At 41.4% G+C, this 19,967-nt stretch overlaps 1 protein-coding gene across 1 annotated transcript in view; it reads left to right on the forward strand.

The window, feature by feature from the left end:
• Positions 1-19,967, forward strand: part of PTPRM (protein tyrosine phosphatase receptor type M) — an 824,025-nt gene that overhangs the window by 576,125 nt on the left and 227,933 nt on the right. Inside the window, exon 14 of the mRNA XM_028123955.2 lies at positions 9,105-9,237. Coding sequence (XP_027979756.1) covers positions 9,105-9,237 — 133 coding nt within the window. The remainder of the gene's footprint in view (positions 1-9,104; positions 9,238-19,967) is intronic.

The raw sequence follows: 19,967 nt of genomic DNA on the forward strand, positions 1-19,967 counted from the left end.
TCTAGTAGTAGCACCTGGGCAATCAGTTGGCATTCCTTAAATTCCTTTACAATTAGGACTCTCTTCCAATCTCTGCTTACTGTGGCGACTCATAAAACTAGGGTTTGATTCCATGAGGTTTTGCCTCTTAATTTTGTAAAAGGATCAGAAAGAAATTTGCTAACTGATAAAGTAAGGTATTAATATAGCGGGAGGTGTTTTAAAAATAACAACCCAATTAAATATTTTTCCCATTCTGCCATAGTCTGTGAAAACCTTCCTCATAGATATTTAGGACCAATGAGGTTCTCAAGTGGGATTTTTTTCTTCATATTGTGTAGGGAATCACCAAGGGTGTTACATATAGATCCCTGGGTCCTACCTCAGACCTTTGATCTTGAGTCCCTGGAAAACCTAGTCATCTTCGTGTTCCAAAAACTCTCCAAATGTTCTTAAACTCTATGAATGGAGAACCTCTGTTCTAGAAAATATTGAACAGAATGACACAATGAATATAAGTCTTGTTTATTAAAGAACTTCATTGTTTGAGGAAAAGCTGTATGTTTACTAAATGAGTATGGGGGGGTTACATGACCCCACTCTCTCCTAGACCCCAGGACTCCTCATTACATTTCAGAGGGTTACCTTTTGGCCATGTGAACAACATATCACATTTCTGCCTTCAGTTTCCTAGACTCTGTACATTTTTCAAATCTCAGAAATACTGATTCTTCTAGCAAGCATATAGAATTTATTAGGTATACTTACTTCTTGATAAAATAGTGAATGAAAAATTTTAGGCAGCCGCAAAAGCTACAAGGGGTTTTGGCAAATGGCTCCTACTTTGTGCAGGAAGCTGTGGTGATTCTTTCTCCCACAGGAATGATTTTTAAGAGCTAAACATAAGCTAGCCAAATCATGACCCAAGACACAAAGTCTGGAAGGAAATTAGAGGGACAGCAGATTTTTATTTTAATGCCTTTAAAGTTTAGTTTCAAACAAAACTTATTCTTAACAGACGTAGCCTCAAAAACCATCCACTCGCATTCCCTTTATGGATTATTCACTTTGTATGAAAAGTGAACACAGTTGATACCTTATTACTGACAAGTTGTTTCCTCATGTATGACTTGACCATGATTTGAGAAATGCAAATGAAAAAAATAAAGCTCTTTCATCAGAATAGTAACAGCACTAATAATTCTCTTGGAACTTTTAGTGCCCAGATAGTAAGTGATGAGGCTTTGCTAGATCATCTTACCCACAGGGTGTTGGCCACATCAATAAATGAAAGCAGTAACTGTCATAAAATTAGAAAAAAATAAAAAAGTAGATTAATTTTTTAGAGACAGTATATATCAAACAATCCAGTATCTCAGTTTTATATGAGAAATTGTATTTCTGATTATTACTTGTAAGCCGTACATGTTCTGTATGCCCTAGGGTGGAAATTAGGGACAAAGGAAGAGTTATAAATTCAAAAGCATAATCAGGTTACAAATAATACATAAAGTGTGAATGTAGATTATTCCAGAGTAGTTGATTGACTTTGCATTCCAAGGAAGAAAAACAGTGATATGTAATTTAAATGAAAAATCTTGTAGATGTTTCACGATTATGTATAACGTTAAGGCACAGCTGAAAAAACTAAAAACCGACTGCAAGGAATTCTAATTTTCTGTACAACAAGACATGAATGAACTGTCTCATGGTTCTGTTTAAAACCAGGGTGTTGCTATTTTTAAGAAAAAGAAAAGAAATCTACCTCTGCAAAAGGTAAAACAAAACAAAACAAAAAAACCCCAAAACCTATGAAAATTAATTAAAATAGCTTTTGTAGTCCATAAGGTCATAAAAATGCTAGCACAAAGTGGCTGAGGCTTCCTCAGTTGACGCTTTAGAACATCTTTTGGAACCAGAGTGCTGGGAAACACCCTTGAGGAAACCGTCATCTTACGAATGTCCACAGCTGCCATTTTACTTTCTGCTTTTATGTTTCCTCATGTCTCATCGTGTAAGGTGTCTCAGCCTCCTCAGTTTCTCAGTGGTGCCCTCCCATGCTTGCTGTCCCCAACGTTTTTCTCTCCTTTGCCTCCAAATACCAAGAGGGGTATTTTGGTGTTCGGTTTGCCACTGAAACCGTTTGTGTGTGGTGGGAATGAATCATTTTGTTGCTTAGATTCAGTTCAACCTAAACACACATTTTCCCTGGCAGGAGGCCAGCCATGTACTTCCATAAATGGCACCAGCATCCAGCTAGCGCTGGGCATCTGAGACCTGAGTGCCCCTGTGTGCAGCCGGTGGGGTGCCTTCTGTGAGCCCCTTGTGCTCACCTTTCAGTTCCACTCACCCCTTTAGATCAGATATTGAGGCTCCAGGCTCAGGTGAGGCAGTAGCCTTCCCAATGGCCCCCAAATGCCTGGCCCCTCCTTCCCCCCGTGAGCCTGTACTTACTCCTCTCCAGGCACAGCTCCATTACCTTCTGCAGCTCCTTGTTTCTTATTTTCAATACAGGCTGTTCTAGCTGCTAAGCAAAGCCAGGAAGCAAACCATAAAGCCTCAGTTTCCCAAGCCTCTCCTCCACTACTCCCTGGCCTGCAGCCCAGCTAAAGGAGTATCTGATCGCAGAGATGTCTTTGTGCTCTCTACCTCTCCGTCTTGGCTTATGAGGCATCCTTTTTTGGAATCCTCCCCATCTTTCAAGCCCATTCATATTACACCTGCTGGCAAGGAGCCTTTCCAAGCCTCCCTGTCCACTGTCCCCACATTGGGTTCTAGAGCTCACCCATGGCACTTCACGTGGCTTCTGGTGTTGTGCCCTGAAAGATGAGGTGCAGTCTTCTTTCTCATCTCGAATTCCCCTACAGATATAATTACAGCACTTTGAACATAAAAGGTACTCAGTAAGGAGTTGTGACTTTGAAGATTATGAAAACCAAGATTAGCATTAGCACATGAGTAGGATTGCTCAAGCAAGTGTCCATTCCAGAAATGTTCCCACCCTTAATTCCTGACCACTTTTCACACCCCTCCCCACCTTTGGGATGTAACTCTGAGCATTGTCATCCTCTGCCTTTTTCTCCTCCTCTTCCTCTTCTTCATCCTAGTTATGAGGAGTGAGGAGGGGGCCCCAGAGCTCTGCGCTCCTGGATAAACCCACAGCCCCTACCCCAACCCTCACATCTCACCATCACAGTCTGCCTTGAGACCATCAGGATTCATTGCATTCTGCCTTTCTTGGCCGGCCCAGGTATCTAGCTTTCCCTTCTCCCCCTAGACCTTCACCCCTGTACCATGCAGTGCATCCCTATCTCCTTCCTCTCCCTGCTATTCAGAAGCCTCTGTGTCTTCTGGGACTCAAGGTTTGTCACCGCTCAATCCCATTTATCCACAGCCTCGCCTGTTCTCCTTCCCACTGTTACCAGCAACTATTTCAAAACTTCTCCTCTCTCCCCAGATTACCCTCACCTCCTCCCTCGTGCACAGTCACACGTGCCCATCTTGCTTCCTCTGTCACTGGGAAAATGAAGCAGTCAGAAGAGTCCAGTTAAATGTTCTACCATGAGACCCCCCCCGCCACCCATCTGCTCAGCGTCAGGCCTCTGTGCTTGGCATCTCCTGTTCCTCTGAGTGAAGCGTCTGTCCTGTGGCTGAAGGCAGCCCCTCCCTGAGCCCTGGGGCCCATCCCTTCCCGGCCCTCCAGCAGTTCAGCAGTCTTCCTTTCCCTGCTGCCTCATCAAAATTTCTGTTGGGTCATAAGCATTAGCATTCAAAAATGCTGTACATCAAAAACTAATGATGTATGGTGCTTAACATAATAATAATCTAAAAAATGCTGTACGTTCTTCCATCTTCAAAACAAACAAACCAACCAACTTAACTTGATCCCTACATTCTCCTCTGGCTCGTCCACACTGATGCTTCCTCTCTCTATATTCTCACTGACCCCCTCTTCCTTGCTGCTCTTCCTCCTTTATCCATTGTCTGTTCCTTTTCATCTCCATTACCGGTTCCTCCTTATGACCACCCTCCCCAGTCGCCTCCTAAGTGCCCTCGTGCAGTCTCATGGCTTTAAATACCATATTTTTGCTGACACCTCCCCCATTTATGACCTTGATTTACCTAGATCTCTCCCCTTTATTTCCAGCCACCTACCTGATGTCTCCTTTGGATGGCTAATATCTCAAAACTAGCCCCAAACCAAACTCCTCATTTCCCCACCTACCGCTCCGCACTTCCGCACTGCTCCTCTCGCTTCTCCACATTCCAGTTGAGGGCCATCCATCTTCCTCTGGCTGGAAGGCTGGGTGTTGTACCAGCACCTCTCCTTCCCACACAGGGGCAAATGCTGGCGGCTCAGCTGTCAAGACATATCTCAAGGCTCACCTCTTCTTACCACCTCCACTGCTGTAGTCTTATTCCAAACCGTCTTAATCTCTTGCGTGGATTATTTATAATAGCCTCATAACTGATATTCCTGTCTCCACCATTGACCCACTGTGGTCTATTCTAAACACCACTGCCAGTGTGACCCGGAAACACAAGCCCGATCACGGCACTCCAACACTCAAAATCCTCCCATAGCTCTCCCATGCGGCGAAAAAGCCAAGTCCTCTCAGTGACCTATGGAGGTGCCCCCAACTCTGACACTGTGCCTCACCGCTTCCCCGCCTCAGTCCACTGCAAGCCCACCTCGGTATTCCACGGTCCCATCTTGTACCTTTTAATCTTTTCTTCCCTTTGCCCAGAATGTTCCTCCCTGGGTGTCAGTGGAGCTCTGTCCCTTCCGTCTTTCAGTGATTCCTTCTCCGATCCCGTATCTCCGAGCTGCGTAGCACCTGCCCCACTCGAAGATTCCACCCCGAAGACCAGCACTGATTCACATCCTACTGACAGCATTTGTTTTCGTCTGGGTCTGTCCTTCCCCACAAGAATAGAACTTCCATGAGGACAGATGTCTTTATTAGACCCATTTGTTCACTGTGGTATTCCTAAAATAGTGCATGGCACCACTGGGGTACTCGATTAGTTCTTGTTGAATAAATGAAGAATATTGCTGATTTTCTTCCACATTCAAGGAGAAAGCCAAGCACTAGTCACCATTACTCGGACATTCTGGGCTGCCAAACTGCCCCTGGGCTACTCCTAATGTTCACTTTTCCTGTTAGGAAGGCTTCCTGTGTGACTAACATAACAGAATAAAATTAAATTAAATTCAAAAAAAAAAAAAAGGAAGGCTTCCTGTTTTCTCAAGGTGAGGCAGTCGTGGTGCTGGGGCCGCTATGGTCAGTGGCCCCAGGCAGCAGTGATGCCTTTTGTGGCCTCCTGGGCTTGTGTCCTTGGGTCTTCTGGAAAAATTTCTGCAGCCAGTTCAGTAGTCAAAATTGGGCCCAAACCTCAAACCAGTGGCTGAGTACATCATGTTCTCGGCCTGGCGTGTGCTGTTATATAATTTAACATCAAACACTGGGCCAAGACTCATGTTTTCGGCTAAGTTGAAAACCAACCAAGTAAGGCATTGGAAAAAATCATTCCTTTTCCTTTGAGATTTTTCACACGAGATGTTTTATCTGTAACCTTACCTAATGCAAGTTCACTGGAATACCACCCTTTTTAATCTTCTTGGCCATTAAACAAAACAAAACACCCAAAGCCATCAGTAGGAATCAGTAGAGGGGGCATCTGTGAGGATTATATGCTACAATTTCAGCAGCCTGTCACTCTCCATCTATGAAATATTTAGCTTATTCATCATTTTAACGAATATGTTCAAGCCTAGATAATGCCCCCTATTAAATGCACACATTTGAATGTATTCCCTTTAAAAGGATCTAAACATGCAGTAAACTCTAAACAGAATGCACAGAAGAGGGGGAAAAAATGCCTTTCCCCGAAGAATTAGACTTTATACCAAAAAAAAGGAGTAAAAGTTCGTACCATTAGAAACCTGTCAAGAAAATAACAAGACAGAAGGGAAAATATTATGAAAACAACTCTTTTGTGAAGGAGTTTGTAAATTATACTGTTAAATTCATAGATTTGGGTGAGGGGGGAGGAAACAACAAGCTATCAGTTGCAACCACATTCTGTCACAAATTATTGTCTGTCCCAGGCTGACTGACAGCTCACAACCACATGTTTCCAAAAAAACAAAAGTGGAGAAAAGAGCATCCTGTGGAAAGCGGTCGTAAAGATACCTGTTTCGGGAAACGCTGGAGGGGCAGGGCAGGCAGACAAAGGCAGGAATGGCAGGTGCCCAGAGTGAACTTGGAATTAATGACGCACACCTACCTCCCTGAGATTAGCTCACTGGGGTGACTTATTCCCTCCCAACTTGTGTTTGCGTTGATTCTTGCTTCCCAGATCAGTCCTAAACCCGGACATTCCAAACAACCCCTTCGTCTTGGCGCTGTCACCGTGGTCTGGTGGCCTTGCCCCACGGCAGGCAAAAGGAGGGTCGCTCGCCGCCAGCTCAGGGCAGCCCTCCTCTCCTTTTCTGAGCTGCTCTTCCATTCTGCACGATTGCCACCGTAATCATTCTGCACGATTGCCACCGTAATCACATTGCAACTGTGTCCTGCAGAGATAGAACATTTCATTTTCTTGACCTGCAATGTGAAATGAGTTAAAAGTAAGTGCTAAAGAATGATAATACTGAGCTTATGCTGGCTGCATAACAATGGATTTGTCTTCTTCCCGAAGAAAATGAAAGGCTCCGAGGGGGTCTCTTTTCCTGATGCAAAGAGATGCGTAGAGTATTCACCAGTTCTCATGGAGCCTGGGCAAAATTTTGGCTAAAGTGAAATACAACCAGTTGTTTAGTTAATAGAAGCAAACGTGACTATTAACAAGACAAATTCTCCTTTCCTGAGGGTTTATGATGTCTGAGTTGTGTCTGTGTTGTTTTTTATATTTCAGTATTTTAGGCTAAGTAAAGTCTATATTTCTTTCCCAACTGTTGTACTTACTGGCCTAATTTAGTTACAAGGAAACTCAGTGAACCAGTTATTTAGAAAATATATTTGGACCACTTGAAATCTAGTAACTGGTGAGATCAGTCGAATGGCTCCCAATATGCCAACATTTGGAAGAATAAAACCAATTTCATTTTATTTTTTTTAAAGGTAAGTTTTTTTTAATTGAACAAAAGAAATCGAAATTGGAAAATATTGCCCCCTTTTTCACTTTTGTGAATTTTAAATGTTTATTTTTATATGGATTTTTTAAAAATTCTCATCCTTTTGTAACATTTTATCTTTAAATCTCTCTTAGCAATTTATTTAATGAATCAACATCCTGTAAATCCACCACTCGGTTGTATGTTCCAGTGGCATATTGGAGTGGTATATGTAAGATGTAATTACACTAAAAAATAGTGAATATTAGCAGTTTCAAGATTTATCTGGATAATTAGTGTGAGGGATATTCATTAAAACAAAGTAGCAGGACATCCTCCTGAAGTTATCAGAAATAAAAATGACCTAAAACAGGTTATGCAGAAGGGTTTGTATTTAATAAGGTATGATTTTTACATCATGACGGCTCTCATTATGATCGTCACTTTGATTGGAATGCACGTGTAGATGGAAAGTCATCTTCTGCCTTGTGTGTCTCCCCAGTCTTAACCTTCAACCAGCTTCATCAGTTTGATGACCACAGCTGGGTTCAAGAGGCAGCATCTTACATAAAATCTTAACATGAATAACTTTTGAAAGAAATGTAGTTTATATATGTTTCCAGTGGAAACAGATGGAAAGTGAGAGCTTGACACTCCCTGTTTCCCTGTACTGATTCATCTAAGGATAAGCCCAGTCTGGAATGCACCAGACACAAGGATGGCTAAGTTCTTTCAAGAATCAGGTGAAGTGTGAATGGAAAACCCAACGAAAGGGTAGAAAGGGCTGGTATCAATATTCAATTTTTTTTAAAGATTTTATTTGTTTATTTGACAGTGAGAGAGGGAACACAAGCAGGGGGAGTGGGAGAGGGAGAAGCAGGCTTCCGGTGGAGCAGGGAGCCCGATGTGGGGCTCGATCCCAGGACCCTGGGATCATGACCTGAGCCGAAGGCAGATGTTTCACAATTGAGCCACCCAGGCGCCCCTCAATATTCAATTTTAATTACATTTTTTACCAACAAAACCAAGAAAATTCTAAGGCGAGAAATTAGAACATAAAATTTCTACTTTCAGAATTATCTGTCCTGACCCCTCGTGAGGGTGGTGGCATGATGGATCAGATGCTCAACACCGTCACGTTCTGATTAAAAAGGGTGGAAGCCCTTAAAAAAATGGATTCTGCTTAGCGAATTGAACATTACATTCCTAATATTTTTTCATCCTGAACTCATTTAGCAGAGGAAATGGATATTTCATCAGACATGGATTTGACATTCCATCACATTATACCGTAAACAGGACAAACGGTGTTTTGGAAATGGAAAAGCAAGCGAGCTAAGACGTAGCCACTGGAAGGCTCTGGTTATCTCATTTAAACAGATATTAAATGTGGGTGCCAGTAGTGTGATCATCAGCTGCTTCCCACTTTGTGAGTAAATTGCTTAGAAGGAGTCTTTTGCCTACCAGATGTGACCTAGATTTAGATTTCCAAAGGCAGGGGAAAATCTCTATTGTGTTAAAAAACAATTGCTGGTAAAATGCATGGTAAATGAGCTTATCTCACTTTTCCAGGTGTTTGGGCTAATATGTTATGGAATTACTGCTTCACTTATGAAAAATAATTGAGGAAAATGTTCCAGCAAATCAAATTTGGATAAAGGCTTAGGATAGCTATTGTGTCATTAGCAAGTTTTTAAATGGCAGAAAGAGCAGGGAGCCAATAGAGATAATAAATATAAAAAAGAACTGAGAAGAGTCTCTTAGAAAAGGGTCAGGCATGGGTGTGCTATCCAACTTATGTTATGGTTTCATAAAATATTGAAGAGCAATATGAACAATTACCCTCCTTTCGGTGCATATGAAAGCTGTTGAAAAAAATCAAAAGCTTGTCTGTCTGCTGGCTCTGATAAGTCTTCTTAGTCTGGTAAATGCAGGAAAATTTTTAAAAATGTAACATCTTTATTCTCTTACCCACCGTCTGTCCTTTTTCATTTCCTTCCATTTTCAGGAGCTGCCACCCCGAAACCAGTCCCAGAACCCGAGAAGGAAACAGACCACACAGTCAAAATTGCTGGAGTCATTGCTGGCATCTTGCTGTTCGTTATTATATTTCTTGGAGTTGTGTTAGTAATGAAGAAAAGGTGAGCGCCTAGCTGTTGCCAGAGATGCGGTTCTGTCCCATTGTTTGCCAAGTTGCTTCATGAGTGTGAAAATATTCAAGTTACTGAATTGGTTTTGAAGGCACACCTGTGACTCTGATTGTTGATATTTTTCCTCATCTAGCATTCAAGGTTATGGGACAAAATTTAAAGGAATGACTGTGGTGTTGTATGACTATGCCGAGTTAACATAAGATGACATGTCTTCCCACACATTGGTGCATAAAACTCTGCAGAATCTTTAAAGACATTTACTAATCAGGAAATTTTTAGCACTGATTACTAATGTATTAACACATTTGATGTTCTCAAGGACATGAGAAATAAGACTTCTCCCCTTCTCATTATGATGAAGATAATGGTGATGACCAAATTTATTGAGCCCTTGTTATGTGCAGGCAGACACCATACTGGGGGCTTAATCTGCACAACACCCCATGAGAAAGAGACTCTGAAAAAACAGGCTTGCAGGAACATAGCCCATGGTATGACTAAGGACAAGAATAAAGCACACTGGATGTTGTCAGATTGCTCTGTCTGGTCGAGGGGTGGTTTGGGGGAGGAGAAAACCCAGTATGGCTCTAACAAGCAATCCTTGCCTCCCACCCTTGAAAAATATCCAATGCCTTTTGTGTTGTAGAAATGAGTGAAAACTTATTAATGGTACAGTGTTCAATTTATATAAAAATTATCAACATAAAAATATAGATAGTGATAGCTTAATTTTTCCCATACAGTAATAATACTCCACCTTCATCCTTTTCTCTGTAGTTTAAAAACAATTATAGAGTAGGAGTAGGTCATGGATGCTAGGAGGTGAGGATGGAAAGTTCAGCAGAGTGAGGTCTTGAAGGTCTTGTCTGTCATCTAAGGAGGCTGGACTTGGTCCAAAGATCCACCAATGGCCTTTAAGCAGGTAGTAATGGGATGTCATTCTAATCCCAGAAAGATCACTCTGATATTAGGATTGAGCACAGAGGGGAGGGAAGAGAACTCAGATCAGGAGGAGCAGTTGGATGAAGAGGGGGCAGCCTTAGAAATATTGGGAGGTAAGTTTTAGTGGCCATTTGGAGGCAGAAGCCCAGGGAGAAAGAGTAACAGAGAAAGAATCTAGTTACTGTCTTGGGCAGCGTAGTCGAGATGTTACCATTCAGAAAATGTGGCATGTGGGAAGTAGAACATATGTGGAGAGTGAAGATGGGAGAGGTAGGCCTTGCATTTTTTCAGTTCGCTGTTCCGTGAAGTTCAGTGGAAACTTCCACTGGGCAGTTGGACGTGCCGGTGCGGACTCGGAATAACACTTTCCACAGACCAAGTCATCGGCCTGTGCTGAGCTGAAGCCCTGGGTTTGGATGAGGTCACTCAGAGTCACTGTACAGGGAGAAGGAAGTCAAGGATGAAGAGAAAACCTTGGGTAACACACTATTTAGGGGGTGAGCTCATATCCAACATGCATCTCTTCTGGCTTTGTCCTTCATCCTATGTTTATTGTTCTACTCAGGCCCCAGGACAAACCATTGCTCTGTCCCAGCTGCGCATGGTACTAATAATGGACCCCTATCATTTGAGTGCTTCCTTCCCCCCTGTTCTACATCCTCAGTTCCTTTCTTTTTCCACCCATCATTTAATTTCTCTCCTTATTTTTCTTTCCATTTTCTTCTTCTGATGAGAGCTTTTAAGATCTACTCTCTTAGTGGGGCGCCTGGGTGGCTCAGTCAGTCAAGCATCTGCCTTCGTCTCAGATCATGATCCCGGCGTCCCGGGTCGAGTCTCACGTCAGGCTCCTTGCTCTCTGGGGACTCTGCTTCTCCCTCTGCCTGTGCCACTCCCCACCCCGACTTGTACTCAGTCTGTCTCTATCAAATAAGTAAGTAAAATCTTTAAAAAAAAAAATCTACTCTCTTAGCAACTTTCAAACATGCAACCCAGTGTTGTTAACTATGGTGACCACGCTGTACATTAGATCCCATGACCTATTAGTCATATAAATGGAAGTCTCTTCATTTTCTCTTCTTTTTTTCTTTTCATTTCACTTCTCTGTAAGTTTCTTTTCTTTATCCTTCTTTTCTTCTTCTTTAGCTATTTATCTCTTTAGTTTTTGCCTCCTCCATGTTTCTCTTTTTTTTATTTCTTCTCTTACTTCTCCATCACCTCTTAGGCATTTTTCTCCTGGATCCTCTGCATTGCTCCCCACCCCAGTGTTTATGCAGATAGCTTACCTTTGCTACCAGTGGTTGGTCCTGTTCATTTTTAATATTGCTCAGTATAAATTTGAAGCAACACTAGGCCTTTCCATGCCTGGATATTCAAACTAAACATTTTTTTAAAATTGTATTTTATTATGTTTTGTTAATCACCATACATTATTACATCATTAGTTTTTGATGTAGTGTTCCATGGTTCATTGTTTGCATATAACACCCAGGGCTCCATTCAATATGTGCCCTCTTTAATACCCATCACCAGGCTAACCCATCCCCCCACACCCTTCCAAACTAAACATTTTGAGAAGATTTATTTTTAGTTAAGGGGATATATTGGATTTTTGTGTCATCTGGCAAACTGTCTATGAGGAATAGCCTGAGACTACTAACCCAGTTGCCCTTTGTGACCTTAGCTAAATGTCATTTCATCCTCCAAGGGTCTATTTCTGCTGGATTAATTCATTATTCTACCTAGGTCTCTCAGGTAGTCATGGAGGTTATGTTATAAATTATGCATTTGAAGAGCTTACCTCTGGTAACATATGGTCTTGATACAATATTAGACTAAATACCAATAGCTCATATCAAATTTACATTATTTACTTATTATTTACCAGGTACTAATCTGAAAAAGGTTGTTTTCACAGCATGTACCACTTTTGTATTTGCTTTTTCTGAAATACAGAATATGCTCTCTGGAAGGTAAATTTACCAATATGTCATGCCTATAAATACAAAACTTATAAAATTTAGACCTGAACAGTCATGTGGTATAAACTTTCATATTCAATAGGCATTCTTAAAAATTCTAATTATTTGGGGTTTTCTCCAAAATTTTAGTCTAAATTTTAAAAGCTGTATTCTTAAATCATTAAAGCATGATATTAATCATAAGTTGCAGGAGTATCATTGATATGTAATAAGCCACATTGTTTGGTTAGAAGAACACTGAATTGATTTTTTTATTGAGGACTGCCATATAACATTACAGTAGTTTCAGGCATACAACATCATGATTCAATATTTGTATATATTGTAAACTGATCACCACAATGAATTTAGTTACACCCCTCACCACCTTTTGACCCCCTGCCCCCACTTTGCCCACCTCCCACCACCCCCAGAAGAACACCAACTTTGGATTTGGAATTCCTAGACCTGTGTTTTAACTACGTTTGTGATTCTGAACTTCTCTGGGCCTTAGTGTCCTCATTTGTAAATTGAGAAAATTATACTGGATGATCTCTAAAGTCCCCCCCACTTCCAAAATACCGTGTTTTCTCTATGCCTCAGCCTCTGTTGACATTGTATGTGTGCTATTCTAGAAGTACCGTGGGCAACTCATTGCTGTATTTCATTATTTGAACAAAGCCTGTAGTTCTTCCAAAGGCTGTCATGGTTCAGTTGGCTCAAGTCTAGAGGTGTGACTCGGTGAACTGCTTATCTTTTAGCCCGGTTTCCCACCGTCAGACAGGAGGGAAAGGAGGGAGCGGGGAGGAAAATGAAAACAGGGAGGGGGAGAGAGGGAAGGAAAGAACTGCCCCAGGTGTGGGGTTCAGTATGTCATTAGTCGTTTTTGCTGGTTAAAGCCTGATGCTAATCGGATTCCGGTTCCATTCCTGCACGGGCTAGTTAGCTCCCGATGCTTCTGCCCATGGCGCTCAGTGTCAGCCAAGGCCACTATGTGCCATTGGTCATAAAGACAGATGGGGCCCAGGAGAAAGTGTGGTGGAACACGCTCATCAGTATTTCTGGAAATACAATGGGTAGTCTGTCAGCATGCCAGGCCAGATGGCCCTGAGCTCCTAGGAGTCGGTGGGGGTGGGGGGGACAGCACAGTTAACTGGGAGGCTTTGCCAATTATTAGCTTAGCTAAGATGATGTTGCTTTCTGAAGGACTGGCCTTCTATAAAAAGTAGTCGCTTAAGGTAGGCCACCAGTAGGATAGGTAAAATCTGTTCAACTCATGCTAACTCATGGAGTTCATTTACATCGAGGCAATAATGACTAAAAGCAGAGACAACTATCAGTTTTATTTGGCTATAATGTTTTATAAACCTATCACAAATGAATGACTAGTTGTTAATTTATTGATGAATATTAATCCACTTGAGCTTGCTTGGACTAATATAATATGAAACTACCTTTTCCTTAAAAACTGTTATAAAACCTTTACATTTACATTTATTTTTATTTTATCTGATAAGGAAAGCTATTTCTTACTGTTTTCTCTTTCCCCAAAATATGTGTTCTTTTGAGAGTGCAGTGTTTTGATGCAGCAAATGTTAAGAAAGGCTATAAGATGGATGTGAAATTAAAGTTTCATAGAGTTATATGACAATATACAGTTGACTCTTGAACAACGTGGTGGTGAGGGCACTTGACCCCCCGTCATGCAAACATCCAAGTATAAGGGCTCTCCCAAAACTCAGCTGCTGATAGCCTACTGGCAGTTGATAACATAGTCAATTAACATATTTTCTATGTTGTATGTTTTATATACTATATTCTTACAATAAAGTAAGCTAGAGAAAAGAATGTTACTAAGAAAATCATAATACATTTATGCTACTCTACTGTATTGGAAAAAAAAGTGTATAAGTGGACCCACACAATTCAAACCTGTGCTGTTCAAGGGTCACTTGTATTCTCAAAATTAACATATAATAAATTGAGCAGGAGATACTTAGTGTTTATCATTTTTTCATCCATGTATAATTAAATATATTCATGAAAATGAAAATACCTGCATTTTCAACATTTTTCATAGGGAATAATTTATCTCAATAACATGTTTGACAGAATTTAGCATACAAGCACCATCAATTTTACCCTGATTAATTATATTTACTATTGTTTCTAAAATTGTTATAGATCTTTTAGAAATTTGAGGACATTTGTGTTTTTTTTATTTTTTATTGTTATGTTAATCACCATACATTACATCATTAGTTTTTGATTAGGATATTTGTATTAATTACAATAATCCTGTTTCAGCTATTATGGAAAATAGAAATTAGAGAAGTTGGGACTATATGAAAATAATTAAAGAGATATGCATTCTTGGTCAAAATAGCAAATGTTAGCTATTCAACTACATGAACACCTGTTAAGGTAAATGTCACTATTTTAATCCTGAAGCACTGTACCTCTACCTCCTTTCCAGAACATATTTTAACAAGTGTACATTTTGCAAATGGAGCACATGTCATTAAATATTTAGAACCTATTATATTTTTTTATTATGTTATGTTTATCACCATACATTGCATCATTAGTTTTTGATGTAGTGTTCCATGATTCATTGTTTGCGTATAACACCCAGTGCTCCATGCAGAACATGCCCTCTTTAATACCCATCACCAGGCTAACCCATCCCCCCCACCCCTCCCCTCTAGAACCCTCAGTTTGTTTTTCAGAGTCCATAGTCTGTCATGGTTCATCTCCCCCTCCAATTTCCCCCCCTTTCAATCTTCCCCTCCTGCTATCTTCTTCTTTTTTATTTTTTTTAAACATATAATGTATTTGTTTCAGGGGTACAGATCTGTGATTCAACAGTCTTGGACAATTTACAGCGCTCACCATAGCACATACCCTCCCCAATGTCTATCACCCAGCCACCCCATCCCTCCCACCCCCCCACCACTCCAGCAACCCTCAGTTTGTTTCCTGAGATTAAGAATTCCTCATATCAGAAGATAGCAGGAGAGGAAGAATGAAGGGGAGTAAGTCAGAGGGGGAGACGAACCAGGAGAGATGATGGACTCTGAAAAACAAACTGAGGTTTCTAGAGGGGAGGAGGGTAGGGGGATGGGTTAGCCTGGTGATGGGTATTAAAGAGGGCACATTCTGCATGGAGCACTGGGTGTTATGAACAAACAATGAATCATGGAATACTACACCAAAACAAATGATGTAATATATGGTGATTAACATAACAATAAAAAATTTAAAAAAAAGAATTCCTCATATCAGTGAGGTCATATGATACATGTCTCTCTCTGATTGACTTATTTCGCTCAGCATAACACCCTCCAGTTCCATCCATGTCATTGCAAATGGCAATATTTTATTCCTTTTGATGGCTGCATAATATTCCATTGTATATATATGCCACATCTTCTTTATCCATTCATTTGTCGATAGACGTCTTGGCTCTTTCCACAGTTTGGCTGTTGTGGACATTGCTGCTATAAACATCGGGGTGCACCTACCCCTTCGGATCCCTACATTTGTATCTTTGGGGTAAATACCCAGTAGTGCAATTGCTGGATCGTATGGTAGCTCTATTTTCAACTTTTTGAGGAACCTCCCTACTGTTTTCCAGAGTGGCTGCACCAGCTTGCATTCCCACCAACAGCGTAGGAGGGTTCCCCTTTCTCCGCATCACAGGCAGCAACCTCTTTGACCTCAGCCGCAGCAACTTCTTCCTAGAAACATCACCAAAGGCAAGGGAAGCAAGGGCAAAAATGAACTATTGGGACTTCATCAAGATAAAAAGCTTTTGCACAGCAAAGGATACAGTCAGTAGAACCTATTCTATTATATTTAAACAATACTGATACCGAGAGAAAAATCTCAATAAAAATAGGAAGTATTTCTGAAGACATCATGAATCAAAAAAGATAAGAGAGAAAATTTGATAAAAGCCCAATTCTCAAAGAGATGCCTGTAGCATGTGGCTGGAGGCAAGTTGGCATTCTCTATAGTTCTTCTGCTATACTTGTTTACATATGCGATAGGAAGTTTTTTCCACTATAGCTCCATGTGAGCTGTATGTGGAAAATGTCTTAAGTCTGGATGCTTTCTTCAGTCTTGTTTCAAAATCACATTTTCTCAAACCACGTTGAGATAGTCATATGTGGATATTTCTTTGTGATTATTATTTAGAATATGTGTACTTGATAGGCAGCTATATAAATACGCAGATGCTGAGATTTTTCTGCTCTAGCACATGCTTTGGCATGCATGAAACCGGATAGCTCGGTACACAAATAAGTATGGATATGTCATCCTAATCTATCAATCAGCTGATGTCCTTCAGTTTTCTAGATGGTAACTGGATGGTTTGTGGTAGCGAGAGAAGTTAAACAAACTGAGGCCTCCTCTAACCCAGACTTTATGTGATTATCCTAATAGCTCCTATATTAGCCGCTATTTCTGGACTCAACCTAATGGTTTGACTGTGGTCTCTTATGTTCTATTAAGGGTTCTTTGGGAGCTGTTTATACAGAAGATTTTATCTTTAAACAGGAAGATGCGGAACACAGGCACCAAGTTTTTATTTTATAGGAGGAAAATGTCAGAGAATGGTAAGGGGCAGCCACTTGAGATTTAGAATCTTACAGACCTGGTTTGAATCCCAGCTCCTAGTTGGTAGCAGAGTAAATGTGGGTGATTTGCTTACCCTCTCTGAACTCAGGTTGCAGTGGGAAATGTGGTGATGAGGCTACTGTGTACTTCAGAAGGGGCCACGAAGATTAAGTAAGATAACTCGTACACACAGCTGGTGCTTGATAAATAATAGCGTAGAGGCCCAGAAGTTTGGAAAGTTGTTCAAGGTAACATAGGTAGTACAGGGCAAAACCTAGCATAAGTCAAGTGTGTCTGATTGTTAACCACTCACTCCACCACTTAACGGCCAACAGCACTAAACTCAGAGATGCCTCTTGCTCTGTTAAAACTCACGTGCTGTCTGGATCCATTAGCTGGAGACAGCATAGTAATCAGCATGCGCAGTTTACCATTGCTGTAAGTCTGCAAATACTGGAAACTCTGCTGTCATGTTTTAGTCTTCTTTTTGAGCCATCACAGGAAGATAGCTAAATAAAAGCTTTTTCCACTTCCGCCTTTACAGAAGTGTTTTGTAAATCCTTTTAAGGACGTGTATTTCATGTCATTTCTTCAGCCGTTATGTTTACTTTGGATAACTCACAAAGTGAGGGTGTTGTATCCTTGTCTGGTGTAGTGACTGAGAGAACTGTGTTACGTTTGACAGTGAGCCGTGAAGCAAAGGAGTATTTTACCCCAGCCTTTCCTGCTCAGAGACAAACTCTAGAGTCTGGGAGTGGCGTGCAGGTACCAGCAGTCCCTAGAGACAGTTGCCTGGGTGCACTCCTTGGCTCTGTGGCTTACAAGCTGCGTGACCGTGGGCAAGATGCTTGGCTTTGTGTCCCTCAGTCTCCACAGGTATATATACCAAGGGCATAATAATAGTACTTACCTCATAAGAATGTTAGAAGAAGAAAGTGAGTTCTTACCATCAAATTTATTGCTAGCCCCAATAAATATTAACTATATTAATAATATACATAATCTGCTACTTTAGATTATGACCTGTAGCTGACTCTAGGTTCATTGCCCGTGCGTGCATGCTTCAGAGTTCTTGTTTTCATACTGAAGAGACAAGCAAGGACAAGGGGCTTGTTTCTCCTTTAAAGGGAGTCCACCTCTCCTTTGCCTGTGGAGAACATGGGTCTTTAATCATCAAGGTAGCAAGGAAGACAGCTACCGGGAGTAAGATAGCTCCCTGTCCCTGTAGCTGGAAGCCAGGCTTTGATGGCACGAGGGAAAACCACCCTTGGGCCAGATACCCAGCAGTGAGTTTTCTGCTCAGGCCCCTGCTCAGTCAAGAGGGCTGGAGTATGGCTTAGAGAGAACTAAGCCAAAGTCTTGGGACATCAATACTACCACTCTTGGGGATTTCTCTCTAAGCCCCCAATTCTTCTGAGTGGTCATGGTCTTGGCATTCAATGCAAATACTTTGTGTATCCAAACCTGTGAGACCCAGACCCAGTAAGGGGCCGCGGGGTCTGCCTCTGGAGTCAGCCCCAAAGGCCAGCATCACTCTCCTCGGTGTGCTGAATAGTGTCATGCATGTGTTTGGACTCCTTGCACCTGCCCTAGATCCTGCTCAGCCAACTGTCTCAATTCCCAGAGGTCAGGGTCACCCTCCAGAGCCATTCTTGTCTTAGGCACTGGGCACAAGCCCTGAACCTGCACACATTGAGTAGGGTGCCTACCAGACATCTCAGGGGACAATTGTTCTGCCGGTTGGTAATTTTGATGCCTGTAACTTTCCCACACAACCCATTTTTATCCTATATCTGGTCTCTCTTACCTCTGAAGCTCAAGTCTGACGGTACCTAGAAGGGGGTTAAGAAGGGGTTGCACATTTACCACTAAAACTGACCATTCTCCACAGCTGATGTCCCCAGATGATGTGCGTGGATGCTCCCAGTTCAGTCCCATCCGGGCTGTCTGTGTTCTGTAGGGGGCGTATGTCACCATTCATGTTGACATGACTTCGCTGTCTGGTTTGTAGAGTGGGAAGTTCCCAGGACTTGAAAACTGAGGATGACTTTAAACCTGTCATCTTGATTAGGAATTCAAACTTAACAGGATCACTCCTTCAATTCTTTCTGGTTTTGTTTTGTATCGATGAGTGAGACAGTAATGAAAAATACACAGAGTATAAGAGAAATATACATACATATATATGTAATAATATATGTATATATTCTTTGGTCAAGATTCCTGATCCCTGTTCTCTAACATAAATCTAAATTTCTTTTTACCAAGAAAAGGAGTTCTATCTGGAATCTTTGACTTAGGTTCATTTGTAGAAAATTATATAAAGTTAAATTTTAAAGAGAATAGAGAGGGACTACTGAGTTAATGAGGAAAGGAATACTCCTCTCTCTCTCTCTCTCTGGCAGACCTCACATTACAGATGCAAACAGTGTATGGAGGTGAATAGGAAAAAGCGTGGTTTTGCCCAGTGCCCTCACAATATGTCTTTTAAGGCGCCCAGGGCTTCCCCAGACCCATTGGAGGCAGTTTTTGTTGCTGTTATTCTCATATGTGCTGTTTCCCCATCAGCACTGCTGTGGGAGAAATAAAGTGAAGCTATTTTTATGGGTTGTACTGCAACAAGCAAAACGTGACTTGCTTATTAAATTCAACATATTTCTATTTGTTTGTGAACACAACACAAAGCAGAAAATTGGCAAAAAATGCAGCCCTGGTTGTATCTAAGAATGGCCCGTTTGCTCGCGCAGGCACATGTGCAAGCGTGAACTCTACTTCCGAAAGTTTTCTCTGGTCCCCAGGCGGCTTGAAGCAGCACCCACCCGAATGCCAGAATTCCATCCGGTTTGGATGCTGGGATTTGGTGCTTTCCTTACTCATCCCTTCTTTACAGAGCTCACGTACACTCTCCTGGCATGCAGGCTCTTGAGCTACCTGGGTCCCATTTGTCTTTTCTATTAGCTGTGGTGTGTTTTTTTCCTGTCTCTGACACTCTGCTCTCATGCCCTGCAAGGTGCTTTGTGGTTGTAGGTGTGAAGTGTATTTCACAATTATAGACAAACACTCTTATTTAATGCAAGCCCTTCAGTGAGACACTGGACTTTGAATTGCTTTGGCTTCTTATTAATTTGGGAGACGTAAATTTTATAAAAGCATAAGATATTTTTTAAGTTTTCTGTAGTGTAGGCATTCTGGTGG

The sequence above is a fragment of the Eumetopias jubatus genome, unplaced genomic scaffold, assembly GCF_037043125.1.
Source record: "Eumetopias jubatus isolate StellerSeaLion01/CBP00866 unplaced genomic scaffold, mEumJub1_p1.0 scaffold_16, whole genome shotgun sequence".
Lineage (NCBI taxonomy): Eukaryota > Metazoa > Chordata > Mammalia > Carnivora > Otariidae > Eumetopias > Eumetopias jubatus.